The sequence below is a fragment of the Anarrhichthys ocellatus genome, unplaced genomic scaffold (genome assembly GCF_004355925.1).
Source record: "Anarrhichthys ocellatus isolate YVR2014 unplaced genomic scaffold, GSC_Weel_1.0 scaffold53, whole genome shotgun sequence".
Taxonomy (NCBI): domain Eukaryota; kingdom Metazoa; phylum Chordata; class Actinopteri; order Perciformes; family Anarhichadidae; genus Anarrhichthys; species Anarrhichthys ocellatus.
This window is the reverse complement of record NW_022280083.1, coordinates 889626-900675: the sequence shown is the minus strand read 5'-3', so window position 1 is coordinate 900675 and position 11050 is coordinate 889626. Positions and strand designations below refer to the sequence as shown.

General features: G+C 39.9%; 1 protein-coding gene across 1 annotated transcript in view; it reads left to right on the top strand.

Moving 5' to 3' along the window:
- ppil2 (peptidylprolyl isomerase (cyclophilin)-like 2) overlaps window positions 1-11038 on the top strand; it is a 33184-nt gene extending 22146 nt beyond the window's left edge. The window contains exons 17-20 of the mRNA XM_031870619.1: window positions 1985-2057; window positions 3323-3385; window positions 3737-3885; window positions 5635-11038. Coding sequence (XP_031726479.1) covers window positions 1985-2057; window positions 3323-3385; window positions 3737-3885; window positions 5635-5752 — 403 coding nt within the window. The 3' untranslated portion in view covers window positions 5753-11038. The remainder of the gene's footprint in view (window positions 1-1984; window positions 2058-3322; window positions 3386-3736; window positions 3886-5634) is intronic.
- The last annotated feature ends 12 nt before the right edge of the window (window positions 11039-11050 follow it).

Genomic DNA, 11050 nt, shown 5'->3' with positions numbered 1-11050 from the left:
TCTCTCTCTCTGTCTGTCTCTCTTTTTTTGTCTCTGTCTGTCTCTCTGTGTCTGTCTCTCTTTTTTTGTCGCTGTCTGTCTCTCTCTCTCTCTCTGTCTCTCTTTTTTTGTCGCTGTCTCTCTTTTTTTGTCGCTGTCTGTCTGTCTCTCTCTCTCTGTCTCTCTTTTTTTGTCTCTGTCTGTCTCTCTGTCTCTCTCTTTTTTTGTCTCTGTCTGTCTCTCTCTCTCTGTGTCTGTCTCTCTTTTTTTGTTGCTGTCTGTCTCTCTCTCTCTCTGTGTCTGTCTCTCTTTTTTTGTCTGTCTCTGTCTCTATCTTAGCTGAGCATGATCTTTAATGGTTGTCTTTTCTGCTGTTGTCTAAAAATGTTCAGCTGTCTTTCCACTGATTGACTCTTCACATGGTCACCGCACTTAAAGAGCTCCAGCTTTAACCTCCTCGTCCAGCTTTTTATTCTTTGCAGGCGGCAGTCTTTGCACATTTAATGAGACCGTCGTGTCCGTCCACTTAACCTGATCTATTCAGAACGGTTGTGGACTCTTTTGCAGAGGAAAGGTTTTTCTGAAATGCAAAGTTTTGCCATTTCTTTCTGTCTAAGTGGCTGAGGGCTGCAATGTAATGCTTTGTGTGAAGCGTTAAATAAATGTCACGCTGCCCTCCTGATGGAGTGAGTCCATGTTGTGATCATTTAAAACCTGCAGCTATATGTAACTGTACAAAATCCAATAGTGGTTAGTGCCGAAATTACTTCAAATGATTATTTCCCTCCAAATGTTCAGTGTGACTGTTTGACTCTCTCTAAGTGGATGTCTATAATGTGATTTTAATCCGTGTTGCAGACTCCTATTGTCCAGTTTAACACAAGCTGTTCGTGGTAATAAGTTAAAAGTGGAATAACTGAGATCACAGTGTTGTTATATGTTGCTTCCTTTGTGTGGAAACATTGATGTTTTGGTTCTGACTGATCTGAAAACTGCTTAAACGTCTTAAATTGCCAAATCACTTCAAGTGTTAAAGTGATTGTGAGAAGGAGGTACGAGTTCTTGAGACAAAACGTGTTGTTTGAAGCAAATTTAACGCGTGTTCGTCAGCAGGAAAACCATTTTGGAAAGTTTAAGTAAACACAAAATACACTGTACACTGACTGTCAAAATACACTGCAGTGTGCCTGATAATCATGTAACGATTGAGTTCCTCCTCATCTTGGGTTGGTTGGGATGCCTCCTCCTCCTGCTCTGTATTTACAACCTGGATTCAAGAAACACCTCGACAATCATACTGTCAGTTGAAACGGTGTTCCCAAATCTCTACCGGTGGACACATTTGATACCGTTGCGCGGTGCACAACCCTGACCCTCGTTGTTTTGTCCGATATTGCAAAGTCGTGACTCGTGGGGCATGGGAGCTCCTCGGTTCAACTGAACATGTGGAAGCAGAGCCCATGTGGCCCGGAGAGGAACCCCCTGCTAGCTTTGGGGGTTACCATGTGTAGAGTGAGAAGAGACACAAACTGTAACAGCCCCCCAGGAGCAGCTGTATAAAGAGCCGGCAGTTAAAAGAGCAACTTGTCTAAAGTGCTCCTCAGCAGGGGAGTCGCGAACAGATCTGGCCTCTTGGCCCTCGCCGTTTCACAGCCTCGATATCTTCAGCGGTTGTTCCCTCTGCTGTGTTTTCACCATGAGGCCAGTGTGCCGATAACAAAGACTGTAAACATTTGCTTTTTGCAGCAACTCACGTGCACTGTTGTCTGAGGAATACAATGAGGTCTGCACAAAGCCCCCCCTAGCCCGCTGGAGGATGTGCTTATTATATGAACATTGCAGGTTGAGATGGTAGTACACAGGCTTGTGTAGTACTTGGATCTTTTATAAAATGTTACTCAAACAGGAGGAAATGGTGTTTCTGGACTCTCTTGCTCTTACATATAAGAACACAAAACCTACTCCATGACTAGTCCTTCATACATCTCTTTTTTTTTTTTTGCAGGATTGTTGGTGGATTTGAGGCCCTCACCGCCATGGAGAACGTGGAGAGTGATCCCAAATCAGACAAACCAAAGGTAGGAAGTAGTCATGTTTAAGGTCCAGATGTTACTCACAAATGTTTGAGTGTAGAAATATCTCTTCACAGGTTTTTTTTAATGGGTCAAATTATCTCATTTTACTATCTTGAAATGTAGTGTTTAACCCGTGTTCAGAGTAGATTACAGACTGTAGGTCCAGTTTAAGTTCACGAGAGATCTCCAAACTCACTCGTTAAAAGCAGAAGCAGCCATTCTGACTTTTACATGCGTCATCCCGTCTAGTGTTGTGTCATTATTCTAAATTTCAAATAAGCTCTTTAATTGCATTTTATACATCTTTTAAGTATTTTTCCGAAGAACTCCAAGTAAATATTTGTCAAAGTGCCCTTAATTAAAGTCCACTTTCCCCTTGTGTTTTCGTATTAATTATGTCTTCCAAAGCTTTGTGCGTCTCTGACCAGAGACGTCTTATTAATGGACATTTCAGTGATTGGCATCTTTGCTCCCACACAGCCTCAGCACTTTGAATCATCTCCTTTTATAAAGTGTGCTTTCTGCTTTTGTGTAATAAAATAAAGAAAAAGCAATTAGACACTTCCATCCAGATTCTCTCAGCACTGGTTCGTCCCCATCTGACGGGTCATTTTTTTAAACAACTTGCTCAAAATAGTGACGCCATTGTAGATATTTATTAGCTGTTGTTTAGCCTATAAGATACTGTAAGATATTCTATTGAGCTTCCTTTTAGCGAAATGCTCTGAGAGACTTTGTGTTCCCTCTGGTTAACAGTTACACCGTGTATATGTGTTGGGCTTTTATTGTGAAAGGTAAGAGCAGAAGGCGTGGCTGTGGTCTGCGCTGCCTTTGTCAAGGTTGAAAGCAGTATTTTTATTTCTATTTTTATTTCTTTGGGAGAAATAAAATTTGCGTCTTGGCTCGGACTCTGGAGCCTCGGTGTTGTTGTACACTATCGTGTACATTTTGAATCGCACCGTTCCTGACTACGTGATTGGTTGACGCCTTTATTCAGTCAGAAAAATCCACGTCCTTGAAAAAAAGTTGCATTTTCACCGTGTAATATTCACATACTATGGTAAAGTACTTGAGACAAAAACAGTTTGTAAAGCCTTTAATGCCGAGTTTTATCCCAAAAATGACTATTCAACCTGTAAGCTAGATTTATTTTGTTGTTTTATGTGGTAGATGTTTCAGAGACTCGTATCTTTATTACAGATCATTTAATGGTAACCAGCATGAGGGGAAATGATGGATTTAATTTGAGTGGTTTGTCTGTTTTTCAGTCGGAGATCAAGATCATAACTGCGACTGTGTTCGTGGATCCGTACGAAGAAGCTGACGCTCAGGTTAGCATCGCTCTGTGTGTTTGCATACATGTACAATACATGACTTTAAGACATAAGCATTTCTTCCACACAGAAAAGCTTGGTGATTATTATTTACATATGACTGTGTGTACATGCATCCTTCTGCACAGTGAAGGCCAAACATCCAAGTACAGTAATAATACAAATGGATAAATATCCTCCACTATAAGGAAATATATCCTTCTAGACTTATTGACTTATGACTTATGATCACCTGGAGCTTGTTGTCCCACCTGCATTTTGATCCACTCGGTCATTGCAGAGTGTCAGTGGCCCTCTGATCTGGCCTGTAGTTTATTTTGGGGGATTTATTTGATTTGTGTTTTTCAGATTGCAGCGGAGCGAGAAACGGAGCTGCAGAAGCAGCAGCAGGAGGAGGAGAAGCAGCAGACCAGCATCGCCCAGCAGAAGGCTAAGGAGAAGCAGGCGCCAAAGACCTTCAAAGCCGGTGTGGGGAAATACATCAACCCTGCCACGAAGTAAGGACACGCACACATACATACATACACACACATACATGTGCATGCATACTGATTTACTCTGCTTCTGCTGGAGTGGTCACGCTGTGGCGTGTGTTAAAGGCAAAAGCACAAAACAGAAGAACCTTTATTCCACTTTCCAGGCAGAGTTTGGATGAAACGGGTAACCTGGCCTCCACGTAAGCGTCTTGAGGAACAGGATCGTAATGAATGGACGATAAAACATGATTATATGGCGACACAGAACAAGCAGAAACATAATGTGCAACGTTTCCAATTATGTAGGAGATTACCCATCTCCCCCAGAGGGATAATTCAGCTTTATTGTCTCCACCGTTTCCACTGAGTTCAGGTATATTGTGTTGTTTTTACGTGTTATTACAACACAATTCATTTTTGTTTCGTTTTTTTAAGTTTTGTAACTATTGTTTTGGGCATTGTTGGCATAATATTCAAGTTTGCTGTTAGCTCAGTGAAATATGATAAAGAGAATGAAACATTAAAACCTTCTCTTTGCCCCATTAAATCCCTCAAAGGGATTCATTAACTTATTTATATGTAGAGTCGCTTCAGAGAAGATAAATAAAGAAGTTGCATCGAAGGCGCTTTGCACAAACCTTGTAGCATGTGTGTGTGAATGTTGAAATGACTCATTATGCGAAATGAAGGCGCATTAGCTGAACTAAAAATGTTTTACTTTGGCTGAAGTGTGCTTGAAGAGGTAATTATGCTCTTGATTTTCATCTTCTCCTCCTGTCATCATGTTCACATATTTAGGGTCATGCGCAGCACGTCAGTATCAATGCTCCCAAAACACAGTCCATCTGACAGCTGATTGTAAAAGTGGCATGTAGGGTGTTTCAGCAGTCGTCAATGGTCTTTTTTAGGCTATTGTCTGTGTGAAAATACTCTGTTCATCTGTGCATTTAATGTGGCAAATCTTTCAGAGTTCAGTCCCGTTGATTTAGAATTTGTGAACAGGCTGAAAATAAGAGTTTAGCAGTCTGGAGGCTTTTTGTTGATGCATGAGCTTCAGCTTTTCAGAATTGTGCATAATTACATTTGTTTGTGTGTTTACAATTAAGAAAAACTCCCGGTAATGTCGCCACAGACACCCAGTTTGTAATACTGCAAATATATAAATATTGCAATACTTTCATCAGGTAATTCAATCTCCATTGTGTTGCCTCCTCCAGCAACAGACAGTGCCTCAACAGTAATTCATTGAAATGAAAATCTTCAACATAAGATGGTCCGTATTTATCCCGACTCATTGCGCAGTAGTCGCAGCACGAAGTAGGCAGAGTGCAAACATTCAATAAGAGATGATCAATAAGGTGACAAACCAAACGTACACAGTAGCAGCAATATAAACGGGTTAGCGGTAAGGACCGTAGACGGGGATGAGAAGTGTCATTTAGCTTGTTTGTATTTGCAGGATGGTTCTGATCAATAGAGACATACTGGAGGGAATGACAAACATAACATAACAGCAGGGTAATCAATAATGATTCATGCGTTTGTATCTGAAGGTGCAGCCTGTTTTCAAATAGTGTCTGTCTCTGAAGAATAACTCAGAAAGGCCCGTAGTCTGTGTTTTACAAAAGGCATAAACAACATCATTTACAGAGAGAGAAGAGATTCATGTGAGGTAAATCTCAGATCAGAGAAACCCGTAATCTACAAGAAGAACACGTCTGTGGGAGAACAGCTGCTCATTGTGATGTTCTGTTCCTCTACCTTTTATAGAAAACGTTCGGCCGTTGAAGACGAAAGCGGGCCGTCCACCAGCGGAGCGGCGCCGTCCACCAGCGGAGCCAAGAAGTCCAAAGCCAAGAGCAGCTTCGGGGACTTCAGCTCCTGGTAGCGCCGACGCGTTCCGCATTTACCAGTCTGTGTGTTCACTGGTCGGGTTGAGCGTGAGCAAAATTAATTTCATTCATACATGTGTGTGTATCGTCTCTTTGTAGTGTTGATTAACGATTAAAGTTACTTTTTACAGAAGAGAAAAATGGCGTCATATTCTCATCTTGTTTCAAAGACACGGTTTGTTTATTTAAGGACATTCCATTGAGAGCTGAAGATATCGGCACTTATTAAGCAGAGACTCTGTGTGATTAATCTCGTCTTCGTCATCCTAGACGAGGTCTGATCAATATTTGGGGCTAAAACCATCTGATCGATATCTCTTTGTCCTGGACGGTCTAATCAGTATTTGTGGACGTAATTAACTCCCGACACCAGACCGTGTTCATTTTCTGCTGAAGAATTGACGACACGCAGACGTTTCTACTTTGGCTCGACTCCCGGCTGGTTTTAATGGATTTGCTGGACACGTTTCCACAATCGTTCATCACGGATCTCTGCAGAAAGAGTTATTGTTATTGTATCAAAGTCAAGTGCATCCGGAGCTCGGTCACTTTGTTAAATCCTCTCTGGTGGTCTGATTATTTTAGGACCTAACAAAAACACAAAAACAGTTTGATTTTTACTTTAAACTATTGTGCTTCCACAAATCCCTTTTGTCTAAAATGACAAAATAAAAGGCGTTTTCTTAAATGTCTTCACTCTCATTCATCACTGAGTTTAACTAATTGTGACAAAATTACCTGAAAGTGCTTTTGTTTCAAAGAAGAAAGGAAGAAATGGCACTATTGTTGTTTACTGTGGCATGCAATCTCGGGTGTTATTGTTGCGCGGGACTGTTCTCCTGTGTTCTACAGCCATTTACATATTTATGGTCATGTCTGTATTGAATTGGCATCGTGGCATTTAAAAGAAATCTGTTTTTGTTTGCCAGAAGTTAATTTCAAAGTGTTAAACTGCCATTCTTTTTGCAACTTAGACAAAAAATAAATAAAACTGCAGGTATTTACACAAAGCTGGGCTCCAGAAAATGTTCACTTAGTAAACTAAAAGACAGAAAAATCTGAAAAAATTAAATAAAATCTGAGTTTCTTTCGGAATATATTGAACCTTCGAGGTCCTCACGAGTGTAGTTTGAAGTTATTCTCACAACGTTCCATCTAGACTGAAATACCTGAATTACTGGAAAATAACCAGCGAAGACATTTCTAACTCATCTTATTTCAGTTAGCAAACAACCGTTTACAGTCACTGAGTCTCAGCCGGTTTAATGTGTTCACTCCACTCGTCCTCTTAGTGCTCACCTCCACTGTGTCGACACAGTTCAAATGTAGTTCAGTCAGACACGTTTCTGTTTCTGCGAAATAGCAGTTTGACTGAAAATCTACAAGTGAAGTCACCTGACAAAATAGACAAAATAAACATATGTAATAAAAACAACTCTACTGTGTGATCGGCTACATGATGATGACTCCAGTTACAGCTTGGTACGAATGGGCTCCTTCCGCCACACATCTCTGTGATGGGTTTATACATAAAACAATATTTTGTAGCCCTGTCTTAGATGTACTTCATTACAAATGTGTTTGCTGACAAGACGGAGACGTGAATGGTGAACATTTGGGATTTGACATTTCTCATTCAAGGCGAACATGCTTTTTTTTTTTTCATCCGTTTGCCATGTGGAGCAGAAGTCCTCTTCCTAGATTGGCCTCCGCTGTCAAACCCCAATGGGTGGTTTGCTTGCAGAGTGCTTTTTAAAAAGTGTTCATGTTTTACCAGCAACTACAGCACTAGATATGTTTATTTGGTCCCTTTTTTTTCCCATTGGATAACTATTGGAAGTGCACACTGAGCTGTGTTTGCCATGTGGAGTAAAAATAACATCTCAAATACACATGAAGTACATTTTCCAAACCACCTTTTTCCTGGAGAGCACATCTCTCTTCTATACACTAAAGATGTTCGGCCTTAATAGCAGCAAATGTAAAAGCTTTCATGGTCTGAGACGGGCCACGTAATTGCATGAAGCTGTGTGGGATCATCCCTTCTTCGGATCCGGGTGAAACGGTGGCATCTGTGATGGCACCCTTGTGCCGCATAACACATAATTTATTGGATGCTTGGTTAATGCCGCTCCACTCGAGCCTCATTATTTAGCCGTGCTCTTTGGCAGCCGTTCCCAAGCTTTGGGCTTTTACCTGAATGAGTGTACCCTTGTGCGTCCTCCGTGTCCTGCCCCCCACCTGAGTGAGAGGAAGCTTTGTAAATTCGGGAGGTGGGAAGTGAAGTCGTGCCCTCCAAAACTCAAGTTCAAAAACCTACACGATTATTATCCTTTGTCACATCATGGAGTGCTAAAACCGACTGCAGTGTCATTCGTTTCCCCAGCTGTGGAGTCAGCACAGCGGCGTGAAATGAATTCAGCAGACTGTAAGTCAATCATTGAATGAATCATCGAGGTCTGTGCTTCTTACAAGCATCAGATGGTGACTTGAGACGGGGGAGTGACAATTAAACAGTAACTTTAGACAGTAATGCCCTCACATGGCCGTTATAGTAATGTCATTTAGTTGTTGTTTTTGTTTTTATTTAGTGTTTTAAAGTTTTGTGCCAACTTGTATCTTGTTAGACTTTTATTAATAGGTGTTGTTTTAATCTATTTTATTTAGAGGTTTAGATAAAGTCTTTAATCGTGTGCATTATGTTAAGTGTTTTTTATTTAGCCATTTATTTTATTTAGCGCAATACTTTATCAAAACCTCTAACTTTTAATCTTGAGTTGGACTGCATTATATTAAGTGTTTTTTATTTATTCATTTATTTTATTTAGAGGTTTTGATGAAGTATTGCGCTAACTTTTAATCTTGTATTAGACTGCATTATGGTTAATAGGTGTCTTTTATTTATTTATTTTTTTGCTTTCCCCCCTTTCCTTTCCAAATTTCTTCCATCGTGGCAGTGGGTCAACTACTCAAAGGTGAGATTAATTAATTTAATTTAACCTTTTAATAGCCAGAATATTCCACGTGACATTTTGAATCTCATTTCCAAGAAAGTCCTGGCTTAAATGGCAGCGTAACAAATTCACATAAAAACACATAAAATAGACAAAACAAGTTTTAAAAACAATTCACATGAAAGAGACAACAGACTTAAAACAAACAGCAAATGGCATCAACTAAAGAATTCAGTGACATTTCAATGTTCAAGTAATCCACTTAACCCTTAAACGATTTAATTAAAATATATAAAACTTCCGTTGAGAGCAGAGTTAGTTGATGACGAAAAACACAGAAAAATAAATGAATGTGCAGAAGAAGTTGTTTTCCTGAAGCTTTCTACCACATCACAGCCTTTCTCCCTTTGCTCTCCATCCAACTCCAAATACAACTCTGGATGTGGCTACTCGTGCATGTTACTACTTTTACGACCTAATGGTTTTTAAAAAAGGGCTATTCAAATTTTTGTCCTAGGAATTTGATTTACCTCAACAACAAAAAAATCCGCTGATTTACAGTCTATTTCCCGATGTAAGTCTATGGGGGGGGGGGGAAGTATTTTTGGGCCAAATGGCGTCACGTGATCCGGAAGTTGTAATTCCATGCTTTGGCCACTATATCTAAAACTAGCTTTAAGCCCAGCACTCTAGTAATTTTTGGACTATTTGCCTTTTATTGGATAGAACAGTCAAAGAGAGACAGAAGAAGGGACGATATGCAGCAATGGGGTTGGATTTGAACCACTTGCACATTTTTTGTGGATCTTAAAAGACAAAAGTGTGATTTTCTTTTTTTTTTTTTTTTTTTTTTTTTTTTGATTTTTAAGGTGAATTTCTTCCTTATGAACTCGTACTGTGTTGCTGTTTGAGGTGCTGCCAGCTGCTGAACGTGTCCAGCAGGTTGCCAGAAGTGAGGAGTTATGAACCAGCATGTGGTGTTTTATCTCATCCGACACTGTGAGGAGTTGTACAGCACGGTGAACCCGATTTTTTTTTTTCTCGTCTAAGAGTAAAGCCTTGTATTACTGAGCCCGCATTTGCAGAAAAATGAAATGTTAGCATTTACTTTATTTCAACCTAGTTATTACATGAAACAAAAAGCAGCGCACATCATTTAACCGCTAAATCTGACAGTAAATTAAAGTAGGTTTGAAGGAAGTATTAAACTAATTTGCACAAACTGATTATTTGTAATATAAACTAAGGTGTTTATTGCACTCTATTTAAGCAGCCTGTTAGATCTTTCTGTCTTGTTCTGTGCTGCTTCATGGCTGCAATTTAAAGTCTGGACTCTTATGGTCATATCAGATTTCTGTGTATTTCCACAGATAGATGTTGTTGTTGTTGTGCTCTCTGTGCTGAGATAAGCTAACCGGCTATTGGCTGTTGCCTTCGAGAGTTGTATCAATCTTCTCATCTCTCATCGCAGAAAGCGAATAATCGTAACTCACCCAAAATGTCAAAATATTCCTACGTTGGGAGATATCCTGTTTTTTTTGTGGAACAGGAAGATAAGAAATTGCTTTGACCTCCAGGCAACTTCTAGTTTCTGTTGAGATAAGATAACTTGTATAGGCCGCATCACAATAAACACTCTTATTAGGTATCATGTTGTATGGAATCCTTGTAATCATTGGTCCTGTTTGGATCTAGTTTTATCTCGTATATAAAAAGCCCAAGACTAATAGAGGACACAGTCTTTAAAGTTATCACCCATACCTCTTCAGCAGTGTCATAAAAATTGAACAGAAATCGCTCAGCGTATACGTGCATAAAACTTTAACACAAGTCTGTACACATCATCATCATCATCATCATCATCTTCTATACCATCTCATTCTCACTTTTTTATTTCCTGGCCTCCTTTTGAAGTCGACCATAGAGAGAGAGAGAGAGAGAATGTTGTGTGGAGTTACTCAGCAGTCAGCTTCTTATCTGGTTCAGCAGCATCCTCCAGATGTATAGACATTCTAGGCATATCATTAACTTTTTTCTTTTTTTTGTATCTGCCATGATACTGCCATTTGATTTTGTTATCTCTTCATTCTAAATTTCCTAGCAGGATGTCAGTCATGCCTGTCCACCTCTTTGGTCCACACGGACATATCTCAACAATTATTGGATGGATTGCCATGATATTTGTTGCAGACTAATGATTCTCAGTGGAGGAATGCTACTGATGTGTCCCTCCCCCCCCAATCTTTCATCTAGCACCTCCATGAGGTTGACATTAGTGGTTTTGAGTGAAATGTCTTAATAACTACTGGATGGATTGCCTTGAAGTTTGGTAGAGACATG